Genomic DNA, 21011 nt, shown 5'->3' with positions numbered 1-21011 from the left:
CATACTGAAGGAAAGCATAATTCCTCCAAACCAAACTGTTTGCCAAACCATTTCTCAGCACATTTTTTTACTCAATGTACCTTCTAGGAGCAAATCCGGAAGCTTCCGCAACTCCATACTCCGTGGCCAACATCCATGATCACACTGCCACGAATGCTGAGCATTGGTGCTGGAAAATGACCATCCTGGTGGGGTGGAGGAAGGGTCCCATCCCCCTGGGCTCAGTGGTGGAGAAGAGGATCAGCCACCGGGTTTCGTGCTATGAACATTCCCGGGGGAGCTGCCCTTCTCTGGCTCTTTGGACATCGCTAGTTTTGCAGGCTCTTCCCTGGCTGGCAACAATTGAATGTGCACTGGAGTGCAGACACAAGCAGATGAATGACAGCTCTGATCATCCCAATCCTGCAAACCTCTGACCTTCCCAGGGAGCTCACCCGTCCGATTCAGAGACGCTCTGTCCCACGAGGGTGCTGAGCATGTTTACCACCCTCCCCACCACTGATTAGATTTGCAGCTTTCCCTGTTTTCCTCATTTTACCCAAAGCCAACAGGGTTGTGACTACAGGAGATACCATTCACACAGACTCTCAACCTGGCCAGCAATATCAGAAGTCTCACATAACAGCCTGTTTCCTTCAGAGCTACAGTAAACTCATAAGAAGTCCTGAAACACAAGAGAAGGTTGGGCTATTTCCATGTCTGATGTCTGTCCTTCACAGCTCTGCGGAGGCTTCCCCGTCTCTCCTATTCCTAACAGTGGGATTTGAAAAAGGGGATTGTCCTATAAATGTGTGGCAGCTGGTTCACATACAGGCCTGAGTTATGATCAGAGATGAGGACATTGCTTTCCTTTTGTGTTTCTTGCTATGTTTTGGTTTAAACCTGTAAACAGACTCACACCAAGTGGATCTGTGTCCTCCATCTGGTCCTGTGATCCAACTTCCTGGCAGGAATATCCCTGACATTGGATTGCTCAGGAATGCTGCAGCATATCCATCCGTCCCAGACCCAGAGCTGAGCCCTTCAGTTTGCTGGTTTCTGCGTGAGACCCAGCCATAGCATTTCACCCAGTTACCCCACTAGGGAGACCAATAATTCAGTTTAATTCTGACAAAAGCAGCTTTTCCAAAAGGGCTTCCAGACATTCATGGATGGAGAAGCCAACACTCTCCTTCAGAGTTATTTCTAGAGATTACACAGCATCTCACAGTTTAAAAATGCATGTTTTCTACCTCCTTTGAATGCATGTCTGGCTTTTGCTCCCAGCCACTGGCTCCCATTCTTACTTTTCTCTGATGGATTAAAGGGGGGGGGGGGAGGGAAAGAAAACGATTTCTTTCTGGAGAGTCACGGAAACAGGGATTCAAATCCATCATCACGAGTGCCTGGAACAACTCTCGCCATTGCACGGCCTGAGAGGGACAGCGATACATCACCAAATCAAAAGTGCTCCCACTTGGAGCGGAGACCAGGGAAGCACAGCAGAGAGCAAAGTCCTTCTGAGGATTCCTGGAGAGCAGTGCCATGGGTGTAGCAAGAGAAGCTGAGGGAATGGGGAGCCTGGCAACCGCTGCCAGAAAGAAAACCAGGATTTGCCACCCAGCCGAATTCAACCCTCTGAGAACAAGGCATCCCCTTCACTTCCTTGCTGTAACCTCCAGACACAGGTTGTCTCTGGCCAGGGGATAGACACAGCACCCTCAAAGGCTGACATGAACCTGCCTAGATTGATGAAGGGCAGCTTTCTGGGGCAGTTTTCCTGCTAATCACATCCCTTACCCATCCATGTGCTTTCCCTCAGCTGAACAGGTCTCTCTTACCCCACAGGCACCCCAGCTGAACAAAACACAGCAACTCGCCTGGAACGTGGGGGAAAATTGGAGGCAGCACCACTGTGCTGGCCAGGACAGATGAAAGTCAGGGTTAAACAAACAGGCACACTCCCACTAAAGTCACACTACCACTGAAACTTGGGGGAAGACCACCATTTCCAAGGCAGGATGAACTCTGCGCTGTTTATTCCTTCACATGTTTATCTCCATCAGATTTGTGCTTGGGGTCTCAACAAATTCTCACACCAATCCCTTCCAAGGTTTCCCTATACTTTCTAGACCTGGGAGGATTTCCCTACTGCCTCACTTACATCTCCCTTGCAGCAACAGCAAGTAGGTGGGCTTGGAGATCAGTTCATATTTGAGCCTGAGCACCTATTAGCACCTCTTCTGTCCTCCTGAACTGGAGCTGGAGCTCTCCTTACTGCTTTTTTTCTCTGGACTTTCTTTGATGCAGTTTTGCATTGGGCAGGAGACTTGATCCCAGGCCAGGCAAGCAGATTTGCAAAAGGCATGGAGCCACAGCACTCCAGTGTAGGCTCCTTTCTCTGAATTCATCCCCCTTGGCACTTGACAGCAGCAGATCCCGTGCCGCCCTCCTTTACAGGGCACTGTGTGGAAAAACACTGCAACGTGACGTGGGGGAAATCTCTGTCACCTCATCAGAGGAGCGAGAGCAGCCCTTCCCCCAGTAAGCCAAATTTCCCCACTGGGAATCACCAGTGGAGACGAGATGGATCCATCCCACCAGGCCCCCACGATCCTCACAGTGCTGTCCCCTGAGGGACCAGCTCTGCCACAGCTGGAGGGCTTGGCTGGTGGCAGGGCATTGAGCAGAAGGGTTAGCACCAAAATAGGTCATTAGCAAGCGACGTGGGGTTCTTCATTCTTCTCCGGGCCCTGCATTTTCCTAACGGGAATGCCTCAGAAAACCCAGTGGGGGGGAAGAGGAATTTACAGTTCCCTTCCAAAAACCAGCCTTTGTTTGTTTGATCGTTTTTTTAAATGATCGAGTAACTTGTGAATGCATTTTCTGATGATTCCCACATCCTCCCAGCTGGAGAACGGTTCATGAACAGACTCCAAACTCTGTAAATGAGCTTGTTAGTCATAAGTCTTCAAACAGGCTCGATAAACAACTTTCAGCCTGCAGGATATTCATCAACCATTCTGTCTGCCCGGTCTCCTGACACTAATTTATTATTTACAATGAGAGATCTCTCTCCTAAATCACAGGTGATTGTTTCTTTTTACTGATTAGCTGAGTTTTCAAATTTTTTTAAGGAAAAACAATGAAAAACAAATCACAAACGAGCAATGTGCCGCAAGCACTTATTCCTGAGCAGTTCTCTGAGTTTCCATGACACGTATCAGAAGTTTTCCAAATGAAACAAACTGCAAGTAACAATCTTTTTGGCCAAACCTTCAAGACCAAGCTATAGCCAAGAAAAAGAGTGTGACTGTCCCAACCAGTCATTGGGAATTTCACTGCCTGCTGCCAAACGCTCCAGGGACCTTCCAGCTGACCAGCACGTGCTGCTCTTTGTATCCTTTGGGCTTGTGGAGAGCCCAGGCACCTCAAGATGTTCAGGAGGTTCAAGTCCCCATGCAAAAATCTGCCACTGAAAACTGTTTCACCCCATGGATGGGTTCACACAGCAAACACAACCCTCCCCAAGGGCATGGCATGCACTTAGGTGCATCTGAATATCAGCTGGGCTCCCTGCAGCAACAAACCTGCTGGAAGTTGCTCCAGTTCATGGAAGGGCATCTCTTCCAGTTAACTAACATGGAAAGTGGTCAATTCCAGAGGCAGAAGCAGATGAAATAGTAATTTACTGGGGGTGATGCAGAGGGAGGACAATCTTTCCAAATCACTGTTTAAGCCAAGCTCTAACATAACACATATACTCCGGAAACTCCAAAGCTCCTAATTAGAGGCCAGGATCGTACCCAGTAGGAAAACTGAGGCATGGTGAGGTGAACTTGGTCAAGTCATGGCAGTGAGTATGTAGAAAAAAGACTTTAAGACTGCAGCCAAGGCACAAAGGCATTTTGGAGCAGTAAAAGACAGGCCAGGTCCTCAGACTGGGCCATCTCAACTGATGTTTGGAGGAAAAAAAGCCTGACCGTCTCAACTGAGATTTTGGGTGCAAGCCTTTTCTGAGTAGGGTGCTCCCAACATCCACACGCTGCGCCCTACAAATTGCCCTGCAGTTCCCCTGAAGCAGAGTGGCCCTCCCTGCCTGGGGAGCACACAGAACAAACACCCTCCTCAGCTGCCTTGTGTGTGTGCATAACATCCAGACCTGTGTTTCCACCGCCACCTCAGCTCCCCATCCCTGATCCCTGGAGAGGAACAGACAGACTGCCATCAACATTCAGAATGCTGGCAGCAGGATGCAGGGCTTGGGCCTGGACTGGTCTTGAAAGCTTTTTTCTCTCCCTCACTGCAAGATCACCGGTACATTTGCTCTGACAACCTCAAGCACTCAAGACGGGACAGGCAGCGCTACCAGCTCGTATCCAGAGACAAACACGCTCAGGAAAGAGACACAGACTGGTCACCAGCTTTCTCAAGTACCATCAGCATTAGAGTCATCCACCCCAATCGGTGCTGGATTCCCAAACCTCTGCTCTGTAAATGTGATGCTGCACAGGACAAGGAAGGACAACTGGCATGAAGTGCTACCAGCATTTCAGGCCACAAGGTAGGGAGAGCAGTGTAAAGCTTTATGGGAAACCAGCCCAGACTTCATGGGGACAGGAGCCGCCTGCAGAGCCACCAGCAAGGGCAGCCCTTTGCAGCACCAGGCCAGAGCATTAACAGTCTGTTTTCACTGTTACGGCTCAGGCACTTTTCCCTTTTAAAGTCCAATCCATCCCCGCAGAGCCCCGGCTCTGCTGAGCTGACACAGAGAAGTGACGGCTCTTTGAAAGCTGCTTTTTTTTTTCTTTCAAATGTGGGTCGTATTAGTGACACTTCCAAAAAAAGAGGATGATTTCCAGAAGCACTGAGCAGATCTTCACAGCCTCACTGACACATGGCTGCAGCTCAGCCCAGCTCACCCACCGCTCATTCAGCAGCCACAAACACAATAAAACCAAGAGCAAACTAAACTTTAGTCTACTAAAGATCCCCATGGGTTCAAAACCTACCCAACTTTGACCTGTCCAGCACCTACACTGGCTACAAGAGAGGGCTGGAAGCTACTTGGATGCTGCCTTCTGAAGCCACCCACTCTGCTCCATCACCACCAGGCACCCTGCTTTGATCCCAGTGTCTCTGCAACTGCCGACCCCTTCAGAGCTGGATGCCATCGTCCTTTTCCAAGTCTGCCCCCTCAGCAGCTGCTGCTGGCAATTGCATCTTGCCCCAGTCGTGCAGGACCACAGATAACTTTGATTTTTCTTTGGTCAAGGAGGCCGCAGGAGAAGTTCATCCACTGGTGGCTTCCAAGCAGGAAGCAGTGTCCCCAGGCTCCTGATGAGTTCCAGCCCTCAGTGCAAAGGCAGTTTTGCTGCCTGAGCAGCTCATCAAGAAGTGGAGAGGGTCCCAGCCAGATCCTGAGCGTCTCTTTGGATGTTTGCCCTGCCCAGCGGTCTCGCTGACTGGCTGAGTTTCTCCTATAGGAAAATTTCTCTAGCCAGAATGGGGGAAAATTTGGGTGGAATATGAACTGGTTGCAGCAATAGGATGTAGTGAATTGTTAAGAGCACAGCTGGCTCCCTTTACCTCTCTTCTAACCTTTCCTTCCAGGAACACAAGGCACCAGGATGTCCTGGGCTGCCACCCCAAGGCAAATGTTCACTTCATATGGGCACGTATGAAATCCAGACTGTCTGGTATAGTGCTTTAAACACTGGCATAGCCTTTTCTCAGACTCTGGAGGTGAGAGAGGAGCCCAGAAAGCAATGTAAGCTGAAATAGATGCTCTCTGGCTTGCTCATCAGGCCTCTCTTCCCTCTTGGCCTTCGCAGACTCATCTTTGCAGATGCCAGGCTTTCCACTGCTGGAGGTGGCCCTCAGCTTTGGCACCACTGCTCCCTTCCCAACCAGCGTCCTCCAGATGTTCTCATTTGAAAGAATCTTCTCTTTAAGTTCAGTTATGCCTCCACAGTCCCAGCAGACACACAGCATAGCTCTGCTGAGCTCCCATTCCCACCTCGCAGCATCTTCCAGGGCTACACAGCGGAGACCAGCCAGGTCCAGCAGAAAGAGTGTAGGAAAGGAAAGAACAGGTCGGGTACATACCACACATTTACAGGTCAGTGCAGGAATGATAGAGGTGAGCAGGGCCAGCAATGTAGGAGCAAGAACTGCAGGATTGCCCTGGGGGACCCTTGCCCCCCTGGCTGTAGGACTGCTGCAGTCACAGACAAAGGACAAATCCCTCCGTGCCTGTGCCACAGGGCTGGTGGCACCTGTGTCTACATGTGTGAGCTGCCACTGACAGTGTACAACACAGCCTCTGTGGAGACTCTCCAGTGGCCAGCAAGAAGTTGAATTTATCCTGCATCTCCCCCTCAGGAGGAGGCACTGCTACCATCCTTCTCCACACCCCACCAAACTGCCACAAAACTCGCTGGGATTTCACTGCCACTTCGAGCTGTCTGCTCTCCCATCAGAGCAGTCAGTGGGTTCTGAAGATATTTCCCATGTGTGGCGACCACAGAACAGGTTTTTCTTGGGGGAACCAGATCAAAAACCTGCTCCACTACCCAAGCACAAGTTGAAACCTTTCTGTGCCCTGTGCATAAAGCTGCAAGGACAGTTCAAACAGAAAGTCACATCAGAGCCTTGGACAACAGCTCCTCCAGACGGACTGCAATGATTCTCACTTCAAATCTCCATAATCCACCCCAAAATCCAAGCCTCCTTCAGGGAAGGCGAGTAGGGTGGGGAACCAGCAGTGCAGTGATTCATCTTCCCCAGAAACAGAGGCCCAAGTCTGGAATACTGTGACACTTGGTAAATATTCGTGATGTACTTCATTATGCAACAGAGGCCCAGCAGGAACACAGCTCCCTCAGGGCTACTTAATATGGGTTTCAAAAACGATTAAATGTATCATAAACAACTTGCAACCAGGAATAAACACCTATAATCCCATCAAGTCATTCTGGTGATGTCAAAAACCATGGGAGTGAACCCAGTTACCAGGGGGAAAAAATAAAATATATCCTTGAAGGAATTACGATCCTGTAATTCTGTGCCTGCCTTGTCAAACACTGAACTCTCCCAGTCTCTCCTGCTTTATACTATGTCCGTGCTCTTGCTCTTTGCTCCCAGGCTTCCTCACACCACATATTTTGGTGCGTGCTGCGCCTCTGCCGAGGGGCAAAAGGATCGTGCCCCTGACTGCCGACAGCAAAACCGTTTCATGCCTGTGCAAAAATATTCCACCAGCCGAAAAAAACTAAGTTTTTTGCATGACTCAAAGGCTGCTGGTCAAGTCTTTAAACGCTAATACTCATCAATTGGCACACACATAAACGGCCCATTGAGTCGCATGCAATGACTCGTGTGAGTAAGGCCTGCACAAATTAACCTTGAGATAATATTTTCCCATGCAATCACTGCTTTATACATCATCAAAAAGATGGAAAATAGACCGGCTAGCACTGGAAACTCGGTGCAGATGACAGAAAGCTGATGTTCATTAAAAGCGTTCTAGCAGTTTAGACCAAACCTTTAAGTTTTATGAGAGATTTCAAAATCTAATTTTCATGGAAATGTTTTCATTACATTAAGGGGGGAAAGAGGGAAAGTAAGAACCTTCAGCAAAATCTTTTTCAAATTAAAAAGTTGGAAGCTCTGTGTGGATGGATTGAAAACACAAATACCATCAGCAAATTATGAGACCATGAGAACCAGGAAGCAAAACTGATTATGATCAAAAAAAAAGCGAAATTCCCAAACAAATACAAGTCTCTTTTCACCCGTCAAAAGGAAAGCAGCATGGCCAGCACTCATAAACCGAGTCAGCTCCCTCCTCCAAATTGACATGGCTCTTTTTCTTTGTTAATAACACTACACTGACCATTTTTGTTCACTTTTTAGTGTCTTCTTTTTCTTCTTTTTAAGAATCCAGGTATGTGGCAGTCGCATTTCCATCTCCTGTCTTCATCCAGAAGCCGCAGAAATTTACGTGAAAAACACAAAACGTTTTCCCACCTCAAACTATGGGATTCAGGGATGTAAGAAAAATACCTGACGCTCTGATACTCAATGAAATAACCGTGCACCAGCCATCCTGAGACCGAAATTAGAGAGAGATGCCCAAAGAACATGAAAGGAAAGAAGTTAATCAATCTTCTAACGACTGCTTGGCGTTAATTCCTGTTACTCAACCTTTACTCAAGTGAACACTCCACAAAGCCCCCAGGATATGGGCAGTACAACTGGCACGCGCGAAGACTACTCTGGCAAGAAAAAGCTGTTGTATTTTTCACGCAGACAACATAAACAAGCGTCTTAGTATTGATCTGATCCTCACTTTTCCCACGTCAGTTTCTGGAAGAGGAGAATTCTGGAAAATCTTTCGTGGCAGCATCCTGTGAGGATGCTCCCCACTGTCCGTGGGGATCGAGGCACCCGCCGGTTTCCCCGGCTCACCCGGGTGCGACCTGTGGGCACCAGCAGGCACTTGCTGCCTGCAGACTCTCCCTTTGCCCATCAGCCCTGCAGGACAAGGGAGAAAGAAAATAGCTCCTACAGACTGAATTCATGTACCCCACATTTTCCCCCTCCTCAGCATCTTCTGGGAATAAGGGCTGTGATTTACTAACAAAAGAGCCACTTAGTACTTCGAGATAAAGCAAAGAAAACCCCGCAGTTGTCCCAGGCGCTTCCTCTCACATTCATCCTCAGGAACTCAGCAATCCAACGAATAACTTTTCTAACTTTTCTTTCACATTTCAAAGCGATGGCAGAGCTTTTCTACCTCTTTATACGAAGGCGTATTTTTTGGTGACGGATGGGGAGGCACAGGAACACAGACGACCTCAGGATCAGCAAAAAAAGAAAAAAAAAAGAAAAAGAGAAACAATTCTATATTTACACACGCTCTTTTACTCCTGCAGCAACCTCACTTGGTTCTGATTAAAAAGAGGCAATTAAAGCAAAAAGAATAGTCATGTAAAGAATAGCCCTGTGGGAGCAGAGGTCCTTCAGCTCCAGATCCTGTTTCAGATGGCCAGTACCAGTGGAGTAAGAGGGTATAAACCCAGGCATCAGTGGAGAGTTCTCTGCCCCAGCTCATCCCTTCTTCCAGTCTCTGTGCCTTGCGGCTCTCCAAGCCGGTCGCTGCCTCCAGGCACCGCTGCCGTGAGGAGCCATCCTCAGCCCTCCCTGACTTTGTCACGTCCTTGCTTGAAATAATGTCTATTTCTGATCTCTGCAACACCTGCCCCATCACCGAACAACGCGCCGGCTGAAAAGGCCCTTCCTCGTGCTCTCAACCTGCCGCCAGAGAAGAGGGGGGCTGAAGCCACAGAGATGCTCTGCTTGACCCAGCCTGAGCAGAGAAACTCACCTCCTCCCGGCTGTCCGGCAGGGATTCTGCTTCCTTGGGAAGGAGCAGCAGTGCCGAGGGGTCACGATGCCTGCTGAGACAGAAGAAGTCACAGGGGGACTCAGGCAGCCTGTGCCCCAGCTTTAGTCGTGACCCAGCCTGATGTGATCTGCCAGCCCCCAGACTGCCATCGCTTTTATACTGAAGAGAAATTAAAGGACAGTAATAACTCCAACATGCAGAACTCGAGCACGTACTGGACCGAAGCAGGGTTTATTCGCTCCAGCATAACAATTTTTCTTTTGATGGTCACTCTTTCTCCACATTATTTTACGAGCCATCACCAGCAAGACTCAAACCAACCAACCAAAAAAAAAAAAAAAAAGGCAGAGATCAAAAATCCCATTTTTTTAAAAAAAGAGCAACTGGTGAATTAACCCCGCTCAGAGACACAAGCTCTGGGAACCCACAGGCCACTGACAGGTTTCTGTGCCTCAGAGGTGGCACAGGAGCAATAAGAGTTCCTAGTCTTTGCTGGGAAGCTCTGGGAATCCCCTGAGCTGAGCTGGGACCTGCATTTTCATCCCCGTTTTAGCCAGAGTTAGCGAAAGCCCTGCTACCAAACGAAGAGTTGGTTGTATCTTAACAGGTGGTTTTGTGACAAACTGGAACTCGGATTGCAAAGCCCTCCCAGCTAAGCAGCAGAGGCGGGGAGGTTTGCCGTGAACTGTATCAGCTTTTAGGGTAAGGTTTTCAGAGCAAGGTTTTCAGAGCTGCAAGTTGAACTGAAGTCAGAAAGAGTGACAGCTTCACAGCACCACCGAAAACTCAGCTCCGTAATACGTTGACAGTTCTCCCTGTAAATGTCACAAGCAGAGGTTCTCACACGAATGCTGTTTTTCTCTTATTAAAAAGAGAAATGTTTTCTCCTGAGCCTCTTTCAAACAAAATAGCGGCGAAATACTTCCTTCGATCTCAAATGCCCAAATAAAGCCTTCTGTCATTTCTGCCTCCAACTTCTTCCCTTAATTTTTGATTACAAAACCAGCGCCAATAATTTGGCTTTTCACTTCAGTTTGGGACAGAAATCAGTGGCAGACCAGCTGATTTTCCCCCAGGCTGAAAGAACATTTTTAATATTCTTGAGACATTCCACAATTTCTCCAAACGGCTTTTACCTTCTCTCCCTTAGAAACACGGAGAATAACCGAGCCCTGTGTTAGCTTTTCCACTGAACCAGCTCTCATTTTTCACTGAGAAAAGTTCGTATCCCTGTTGCACTTTCTAGCTCTGGCACAGTCCTTTTCCTACATGGATTGCAAAATACTTCACAGAGCAGACGCAATAGGTGGGGAAACTGAGGCACGGAGACTCTCGGGATGTGCTAAACACATCAGTGAGAGAGCCAGAAAGCCCAGATGACAGCTCTGCCCAACAAACCTGGGCGAATTTATCCCCCTCCTTTTTTTTTTTTTTTTTTATTTAGTTGCTTACTTTAGAATACTTTCAAAACTTTCTAATTCACCGCAGCGGCATTTAAAACTTTTACAGCACTCAGAGAACTTCTAAATTATTTGAAGCTGCAGTTTGGTGCCGACTTGGCAATGCTAGCTAGAAAACAAGCCCTTGGGCTGGGTTTTTTTTGGTTCTTTAAGAGCAAGGTCGGTATTGGAGAAACACAGCCCCTCTTTTCCATACTGACCGAGCTGGCTCCATAAAGCTCAGCAGTAGGCAAGGGGTAATACCAGGACTAAATCGGAGTAAATCAGGAATAAATCCAAATAAAATATGATAAACGAAACTGGATGGGGAAATGGAAGAAAAAGAAAAAGTTGCCTACGTAACTTGCTGGTTAATATCTTGGGGACTGTCCTGCGGTTCAGGGAGCTGAACCGGGATGAGCCGCAATCACTGCCTTCCCCACTAATATATACACCTTTAGAGCCAGAAATTGCATTTTTCTGGGTTTTTGGAAGGGAAATTTTTTTAAGCCATACCCCAGCGGCGGTCGGTCCGGCTCTCGGGGAGACAGGAGCCGCTCCAGCGGCCGCGCACCGCTCGCTCCCTTCCCGACCGCTCTCCCGCTCCGGGAGGATGCTCCCGCCGGGAACGGCTCCGTCCGGGACGAGGATCCCATGGGCACTGCTGCAAGGAGCGGCTCCTTTTTGGAAAGCTCTCCGCCTCCCCTGCCTGGTTTCCTTCAGGATACCGGGAAAACCACGGCGGATCCGCGGGGAAAACAGGGTCGGAGGCGGCTCCCAGTGAAAAAAATAAAATAAAAAAAGATTATGAAAACGAAAAGCGAAGGAAAATTGCAATTGGCATTTTCGTTCGATTTTCGTTTCGTTTTGCAGGAATCTTTTTCCCACTTTTCTCCGGGAGGCGCGGGGCAGCCCCGGGCGCGGGACGGGGATTCCTCGGAAGCGAGAGCGTGTTCGCAGCCGCGGCCCCTGCGCAGCCCACGGGAGTCCCGGCGGAGCGGCCGCAGCCGGCCCGCACCCGCAACGAAAACGCGGCCAGTCCCCGCGCCCGGGGATGCAATTTTTTTTTAAGAGAAAGCAGAGGGAGGGTAAGGGGGAGTTACTGGCCCTGCACGACCCCATCACCCTTTATGACAGCGCTGCCCTTGGAAAACGCCGCGCATGCCGGCGCCCATCCCGCTGCCCCGCAGCCGCTGGGCTGCCGGTTCACGGCTACTTCAGTTCCCAAGCTCGGACCCGGGACGGGCAGTTCAGAGGCAGGTCGGCCACTCTGTCCTGCCCTGCCCGCCGGGCCTGGATCAGGGAGAACCGGGGCTTGGCGGGGAGGGAATTGGCGGCTCCACTCTGGAGCCCCGCACGCACCCTCGGGCTGTTTGCGAGCCGCGATGCTCCGGGCAGGGCGTCGGACAATCGTCCGGACTCCAGCCAAATCTCCAAGCAGCCTCCCGGTGTCCCGCACACCACGACGCCGGTCACCGCTCGGACGGGCCGGGCGGATGGATGGGATATATGGCTGGATGAATGGAGGGTGGCTCAGCCGCCCACCGTGCCTCCTCCCGTCCAGCCAAGCCCCGTTCTCAGACCACCCTGGCAAGGAACGGGCGAGGGGGCTGCGCCCGCGGGCCCGATCCTGCCCGCCTCGGCTCCCCGGGATGTTCTCCTCCGGCTCCCGAGGGTGCGGGAGCCACGGCACGGGATCCGACGAGCGCGGCGCGGCGGCGAAGGGCAGACCGCCCCTTTCCCGGGACGCGGCTGGGGGATAACAAGCGTTTTTGCAGCCGAGCGGTGCCGGCCCTGCCAAGGGCTCCCTGCACGCCTGGGAAAGCGACTCGGGGAGCGGGAGGAACCGGACCAGGCACCGGCCAGGGGCTCCTCCGGCCACGTCCCCGCGGGAGCCCCCTCGGGGCCGGGACCGGAACCGGCCACCGCGGCTCCCCCGGCCCCTCGCCCCGGGGAGAGATGGAAGGAGGGGGTGACCCCGCACTTACTGTCCTGCTGCGGGGTGTCGCTGCCGCTGGTCAGCCCGGGGGACTCCAACAAGCTCCGGCCGGGCTCGCCGCCGCCCTCCTCCGCCTGGGCGGCCACCATGTCGCCCGCCTCCTCCAGGTCCAGCAGGTGACTCACGGAGAAGTTCTTCTTGGCTTGTAAATTGTCCAGGCCGGCGGGGCCGTCGAGGCGGGCGGGCAGCAGGGCCTGCCTCTCCATGGCGTGGGCATAGCTGGACGCCATCGTGCCGAGCGGGGCTTTTCTGCCCTCGCCCCCCGCGGGCGCCCACCGCCCCCGCGGCCCCCCAGCCGCCGGCCCTTCGAGGGGGATGCGCACGGACCGGAGCGGGGGGAACGGGACGGGACCCGACGGCGGCGGGTAGGGAAGCCCGAAGGGGAGCGGGCAGGGCCGGGCTTAAAACATGCCGGAGGGGAGAGGCGGCGGCCGGCTCGGGGCGCCGGGGCGGCGGCGCGGGGAGCTGCCGCCGGCCGGGAGGCGCAGGGTGGCTGTGGGGCCGCTGGGGCGGGTGCGCCCCGTCCCTCCGCCCCCGCTGCCGGCGGCTCCGCTCCCTCCGCCCCTGCGCTGCCCTCCCCTCCCCTCCGCCCCGCACTTCAAACGGCGGGGGCGGCTCCGCTCCGGGCACCCGCGGGGCCCCGCCGGGACGTGGCACCGGGACGGGGGTGGCAGCGCGGGCCCCGCCGCGCTCGGCAGCTCCTCGTGGGGGGCGGCTGGGGGAGCCCCCCGGGTAGGGGCGAAGGGGGCGCGCAGGGGGGTGTGAGGGTTCTTCCCCCTCGTCAGCCGGAGCTGCACCTGGAGGGGAGGGTGGACGCGCCCCTGGGGAGGCTCCCAGGACTGGGGAGAGGAGCCGGGAGGAGGGAAATAGCGAAAATGAGAAATGCAGATGAAAAGGTGACCAAGGGTAACTAGAAGAGAAAGTGTGAACAGGAGAGAGGAGAGGAAAGGAAGAGGAAAAATAGCAAAAGAGGAAGAAAAAGTGCAACAGAGAGCTAAGAGAAACAGACCAAAAGGAGAACAAAATGAAGAGAGCAGAAGGGTAAAAAGAAAAGAAAAAAAAAGGCAAAAAGAGAAACAGCAAAAAGAAAAAGAGGATTCACTCGGAGGCCAGCAAGCAAAGAGGTCCCAGCAGCCTGTCCTCGCCCGGCTGGCCCCCGTGGCCACGCACAGGTAGAGGTGCTGGGAGGTACCCCCGGACCTCGCCGCAGAAGGGCCCCAGGGCAGCAGGGCTGGCGGCACAGAGGGACAGGGTCCCGCCGGCCAGGAAAGGCCGCTGCTTCTCGGTGGCTGGAGCCTGGGCTCCGAGCTGCCACAGCCAGCCCAGAATTTCCATCCCCCCTGATCTGGGGAAAGAACATTTGATGCCATCAAAGGGCTCCAGATTGAAAACAGATGTGCTTCCCTGAGCCTCTCCGTGCATTTAATTAAGGCACAGGCATGGAGGAGACATTTTCATCATTAGTTTGCTTTCAGGCCCCCCCCCCTCTGGTCCCAGTTTACCCTTTGCAGTCTCAAAGACCCAAATGAGTGTGGCAGGGCTGCAGGGTTCTGCTGTCCTCAGCTTGGGGGGTGAACAAAGCTGGTGGGCACCGTGTGGAAAGGCCAGAAAAAGCATTGGGGCAAGGTTGTGTGAGTGCACAGAACTGTGTGGGTCTAAATAGACCCAAAATGCTGTGTGTGCATCTATGTAAGCAGCAGTGACTTGCTCTATGTGTGCCTTATTGCATACTGGTGTGGCCCTTTTTCTGCATCTGAGGGAGCATTTGTGTGTGAAGTCCTGTGATATGTGTCCACATGTTGGATGGGGAAGGAGCTGTGTCTTCACATGGGTGTGTGAAGCTGTATCTGGCAGGCTTTGGTGTGCTGGCATCTTGTACCCTGGCTCTCAGGGACTCCAGCTTTAGGCAAGGCAGGGTGGGTGGTTACCTCTACACACCCCTGCGGGCTGCCCAGAGCATGAGATGCCCTTTTCTGTCACCCAGATACTTGGCTGCCACCTTCTCGGTCAGCTGGCTTTTACCCTCTTTTCCCCTGATCTGCTTCAAATGGATGTTACAACTGACCTGGCTGTTTTGAGAGGGTGCTGCAGAGCCCCAGCCACAAACATCCCTTTCCACAGGCAGCAGGGTCTGCTCTTGCCCCAGACAACCTCTGCCATGGGGGTGACAGCAGGAGCCACAGAAAACAGAGCAAGAGGTCTCTGTGCCACCTTCACCACTATCCTCACTGACATCCCTGATAAGAGCTCCTCATGTCTAAGGGCATCCTGCAGACAACCCTCCCTTCCAGCCTTGACTTTGGGAATGCAGCCCAGTACCAGCAGACAGCCTGGAAAGATGGTGGGTGGAGGCATGTTGGTGCTGAGGGTGACCACATCAATGTGTGCATCTGCTACAGAGGGAGAGTCTCACCTGCAGGGCAATAAAGGGGCTCAGCTCCAAGACCAGCTGCTGTGGCTTTACCCTGAAGTGAGTCCTGGGTGCTGCCCACACACACAGCACCCACAGGCTGAACACCAACATGGGATGCCAGAATCACATCCTGAGAGTGACCTAAAGACCTCCTTTCCTGGGTGCCTCCTGCAACACTATTGGATTTCTGTGACTGGGTGGGAGGGACAAGTTGAACCCAAGGGAAACTCTTCCATCTCTGTCTGTCTCAGAAAAAAGAAGACTGGGAACAGTGGGAGGCCTCCAAGACCACGCAGAACACTGCAGGGCTGTTCATCTTTCAACTTGTTGTGACCAGACAGGCCCAATGCCAAGGGACACCTGCAATGTGGAAATGAGTGTGGCAGGAACCTCCTGGGCTCTGACAGGTATAGGGAGGTGCATCCTTGGTCAATTGCTTTTTTCTCACGTGACTTAAGTGGTCCACAAAGTTCATAAGCAAAATATAAACAGAAAGATGAGGAGACAGAGGGGATGAGGTCAAGGGGTCCCAGGGCCCTACAGAGCTGCACATCTCAGTCTGCCACTAAAACAGAAGTAGGACCATCTTAACAAGACAAGCATGGAAGATCCTTTCATTAGCAATTTCCCTGAGCTTGCTTCAAAGTTGTAGAAAACTTCAGGTTGGAGTACAGGCAGATATTATCATCTTACCTGAATGCTCAAGGGTATTGCCTTCTAGTGTTCAGTGTCTCCCCCTCCATTGGCAATGGCAGATAAGGATGGGACACTTGTCACCCATCTAGGATGCAGCAGTTCTCCCTGTACAGCAGCCAGCCCATGTGCTCACTCCGGGGCCTCCAGGAGTTCCTGCAGAATGAACAGTCACAAAGCATGAATGAGCCACACCGTGGTCTGCTGCAACCCAAGGATCTCAACACACTTCTGTTTTTCAGATGGGGAAACTCGTGCAAAGGCAACTTGTCCCCAGGATCAAACCCAAAAAAGCAGAAGTCATGGGATACCGCAGTTCTCATGACCCTGAGGCTGGGAAGGGCTCCCATGCCACAGACGGCCCATGACAGCAAAGGCACACACCATTTCAGCATCCCACAGGCCCTCAAGTAGTTGGTTAGACATTTCCCACCTCACCACTGGTCTGGTGTCAAGCTGAACAGGCAGCTCCCCTTCCCCACCATCCTCCCATCCCACCTTTCCTCTCCAATGTGCACCTGCCTGGCAGCTGCTTACAGCCCCATTCCTCCCCTTCCCAGCTGTCCAGCAAATGGTTGCCTCCTGCTCACACTCCCAGCAAGGCAGGAACCTCTGAGCCTCTTCTGCCAGGGGAGAATAGGAGAAAGCCCAAATGTCCTGAGACAGCCAGAAATCTGCCAGGTAAAGCACCCACAGCTGAAAGGTCAAGCCTCACACCACAGACAGCAGCCAGACCCCAGTGTGGCCCTTCCTGCTCCCAGAAGTGGTTAATGTTTTGAAGGATATCGGTGAGACTCACCAGCTGGAGCCCTGCCTCAAAACCCATCCCCTATGCTCTGACCATATCTGACCCTCAGAGAAGGTGAGGAGGCAGAAACCACAAACTCTCCCTAGTTGCATATCAAGAAGGGGAAAACCAAAGATCTGCATCTCTGCAGATGACCAGCACATTTCGCTTTGCTTTCTTTTCTCTTGGAAAATTACAAGCTCAGCCTGCAGTGTCAGTGAGAAAGTCCCTAACTTGGGTATTTTTTTTTATTCTTGAAATTTCCCAAGAAACCCAGCACTGGCAGCTCCTGTGGTTCCCACCTCCCATATATGGGCTGCCCAAGTACGTCATAAGCCCTCAGAAACATTCCCCTCATCTTCACATCTGTCTGAACAGGAACTTTATAGTACCACAGTCTTGGTGACAGTTTTCAGATACAACAGACAGGACCTGACAACCTTCCCAGGAGTCTTGTAGCCAACAAGAAACACTTGGGGCAGATGAGCAGCAGTAATATCCTCAGGGCAGCTCACACTCCATGTGGTTGGCATTACTGGGATGCAGGAAGGCACCAAGCACTGAGTAAGCCAAGCCTTCACCTGCTCTGCTCCTACATTCAGCTCTCCTGCACTGACCACCATGTCACATGCCTTTCCCAGCATAGATGACCTTCTTCTTTCAGCTGCCCTAAATGTCTTCTATTCCACGGGAGTTTAAATAAAAGAAACCAGGCAGAAGAACCTGTGACACCCAGGTGTGGGTCCTCAGCTGTCTAATGGCACTCAGGTGAAGCATTTTGCTCAGTGAAGAAAAGTACTTTGGGCCTCTCTCTTCCCTACCTTATTTTCATGAAACTTGTCAGCATGTAAAGTCTTAGAGCCCTTTTTTGATCTGCCAAATTTGTTTCATCCTAGCAATTTAAAAAAAACAATTCAGGAGGACAGTGAGGAACAGGAGCTGCCAGCCAGAACCACTGCACAAGCTTGTGCCTTTAGGAAACCTGACCAAAATGCACATATCATTTATTCCTGCTCTGCACCAGGTGCTCAGCTATTCTATGACATGCTGGGCACCCTCTAATTCTGCTCTCTTGATGACCTGGATAGGTGTGAGCAGTTTAGATGGGTGACTCAGAGGGCAGGAGGGCACAAATGATGCTTACTCCTCTCCCAGGCCCAGAGCAGCACCTGTGTTAGAGAGTGAGTGCTCCAATGCAGACCTTCACTGCTTTGCACCCTGAAACTCTGCCACAGCTCCTTAGGGCAAAGCTGATGAGAGGCATCGATTCAGAGCATCTCTCTGTCTCTGGCTCGTCTTAGGATGCCACACTGTCCTGTCCAGTGATATCCCCACTGCTGGACTCTGTTGCTGATGCCCAGGTGCTGGGGATCCAAATCGGAATCCTTTTACCCCGAAAAGTTCTCCTCCAGTCATTTCATCATGCTGGTTCCCTTTAATGTCTGGTCTCAAGCCCTTCTGCACTTGCTCCAGCCAGGGCTGGATAAGAACTCCATGGAGCTGGAGACAGAGAGCACCTGCAGGAACATGTGTGTGCACGAGGGTGTATGACCTTACCCGTGTGGGTGAGCCTTTGGGGGTGTGTGCCCAAATTCGGGTCTGGAGCCAAACCTCCCCCCACAAACTCCTGCTACACACTTGGCCCAAATCCCTCTCTCTTCTTTCTTCCCCACTAGAGGTGCATTATTACATCTGTGGGGGATCAGGTAGTCCACAGTCATTCCAAGCTGTAAACTCAACATCAGGGTTTCTTTTAGTTCCGAACATCTTGATATCATCTGGAAATGCCACGAGCAGTTTATAATTAGGGTTTAGCATGCAGATTAATACCAGCAGCTCCAGGGTGAACAGACCATCAGAGTCTAATCAAAGCTTAAATGGGGCAGCAATTTAGTACTGAGATTTATTATTCCACTGCATAATATTTTGGACCAGGGGCTGAGTTCACATCACACACAGTCATTCCTGGAAGTGCTATCACATCTCCAGCCAGAGCAAGGTGGCTTGTTACCGGTTCATGGAGGTGCTAAATACTAGACTTGGGGAGCTTATTTAGGAATATTGCACAATTCACTGTACAAGATTTAGAACCTGAGGCTGGTTGCACACATGCCCAACTTTGCCCCAGCCCACGTGAATGGTGGGGCAAAGCCACACATTTGCATTGGTTTTTTTTTGATGTGTACCAGGTTTAATAAGGGAGGTGCCCCAGGATACCAGCTGAGGGGTTCTGTTTGCCATCTCCTCTGGCCTTGTGTGGGTGAGGAAGGATGGAAAGGTATGAGCTACTCAAGGTGGGGATAAAGCTGCCCCACAGCAACAGAACCATCCACTGGGAACTGACACCAGTTGAGGCTTGGTGACATGCTCAGCTAACAGCTGGGGAGGGAGTTCTGGGCCAAATGCAGCCAGGGACAACTCCTCCTGAGTGGTATTTCTGCAAAGTCCCATCTGCATGACCCTGGGAGTACCCCAAAATCTCAGAGGTTTGATTTTCAGAGTAGGGGCAGCTACTGTGCAGTGCCTGGGTTGGAGTTTTCACTAGCAGGACTCCTACCTTTTCCAATCTGCCTTGCCCAGACCTACCCCCACCCAGTCAGGGCTGGAGCCCTTCCTTTGCCTTGTCATTTATAAAACACAACTGGGGGAGAGGGCTGGGGGAGTGGAAATTTGTTCATCAGTTTGTCTGTACACGTCCCAATTTTTAGATTTCAGCAGTTGCCACCTAGCTTCCAACAGAGATGACAAGCACATTCACCAGCTGCCAATGGCAGGAACAAGTTTCCTATTTTCTTTTTCCGTGAGCTTTCTGCCAAGTGGAAGAGGGGCTATGAAGAAGGGGCTATCCTAATCTTCAGCCTAGACGGTCTGTGAATCTGAACTAGAGTCCAGCTATCCCTTTCCCTGGTTTTGCTCTTGCCAGGGATGCCTTATGGCCATTAGCTCTGCCTCTGGCCCCCCAGATCAGCACCACGTCTGAGGTGCAAGGAGCAAAAACACCTCCTCGCCATGGCCCTGTGCCAGTGGCCACGAGCCCGTGAGCACAAAGGGGTGACAGGGCACAGTCCTGCAGGTGGATGATGCTTGTCTTCATTGCACTGAGCTGCTCCATCACCTTGGAGGATTTCAGGGGAGCTGCCTGCCTGGTAAAAAACCAGCCTGTGCCCCTGTCAGGCTGCCTGCAATGGCTACCTGGTGGCACTGAGACGGCCACCAGGATCTCCGCCCACTCTCCCCCTGCCCCGGGCAGGCCAAGTTAAATGAGGGCTAAGCCGCATGTTCCCAAGGGCTCAGACTTGAGCTGGCTCCAGAGCCGGCTGCGTAAGGAGCCGTGGGTTTGGATAAGCCAGCCGTTTAACCGGGGTTTTATTACCAGGCAGGGTAACAAAAGCACTCAGAGGTCACCCGGGAACTTTAATCAGCACCGAGGGTCACTGGATAGCAGGATAGGAGGGAGGAGGGCAGGGCCCAGGGCATGCAAATAAATAAATAGATGTATTGAAACCACCTCTGTTCCTCCAAGTGATCTCCTCTCCCTCTCCCCTTCTCCAGGCACACACTCTGCTCCTTACAATCAGACATTCAAGTGGCCCTAATTTCCCCAGCAGAAACTCCAAGATCTCCTGCAAATTTAACTAAGAAGTTTATCCACAAGGTTTGGTTGGGTTTTTTATTTTAAATCCCTCACTGCTGGAGATGAAAGTTTAGTCTGCTGGACTGCTCTTGGGCTGGGTATCAGATATCCCTAACCCCGGAGAGAAAAAGCGTCCCACCAGCTTCTCTCCCCTGCAGGAAAGGAAAAAAAAACACCACCTCCCATAATCAGAGTCTGGGCAGACAAATTGGCACCACTGTTTTCGTCTTTGCTCCCTCCACCCCCCCCTTTCTGGAAGAGGACTAACCCTTCGGAGCACAGTCACAACTCACAAATATTTGTGGGTATTATATTGCAGGAGGGAAAAAAAAATCCAAAGGAAGGTAACTGTTAAAAGCTTAGTCCCTCTCCCATGGAAAGCAGCTTTATGCACGTCCATAAATCTCCTTTGTAAGTGGCCATTAAAATTGCGTCTTGTTTAATTTTTTTTTTTTTAATCTCGTTTAAACACTTTTTCTCATCTCGCAAACGAATGATGTCATTGGCAGGCCCAGTAATGAACATGAAAAAAAAAAAAATCAACTTTCTGATGTTTTGGGGTCTCTCTCTAAAAGCAAACCCTTCAATAGCAGTCTCCTAATCCAGCTTAACAACCAACTTGCATTTAAGTGCCTTGCTCCCACATCTGTCCACA

General features: G+C 51.7%; 1 protein-coding gene across 1 annotated transcript in view; it reads right to left on the bottom strand.

Moving 5' to 3' along the window:
• The window catches only part of PRRX1 (paired related homeobox 1), a 37560-nt gene extending 24274 nt beyond the window's left edge, over positions 1–13286 (bottom strand). The window contains exon 1 of the mRNA XM_027715529.2: positions 12819–13286. Within this exon, the coding sequence (XP_027571330.1) occupies positions 12819–13059 (241 nt within the window). The 5' untranslated portion in view covers positions 13060–13286. The remainder of the gene's footprint in view (positions 1–12818) is intronic.
• Between the last annotated feature and the right edge of the window lie 7725 nt (positions 13287–21011).

Source organism: Pipra filicauda, unplaced genomic scaffold (assembly GCF_003945595.2).
Source record: "Pipra filicauda isolate LSUMZ 115617 unplaced genomic scaffold, ASM394559v2 scaffold392_size659746_pilon, whole genome shotgun sequence".
Lineage (NCBI taxonomy): Eukaryota > Metazoa > Chordata > Aves > Passeriformes > Pipridae > Pipra > Pipra filicauda.
This window is presented reverse-complemented; position numbering and strand designations above follow the sequence as displayed.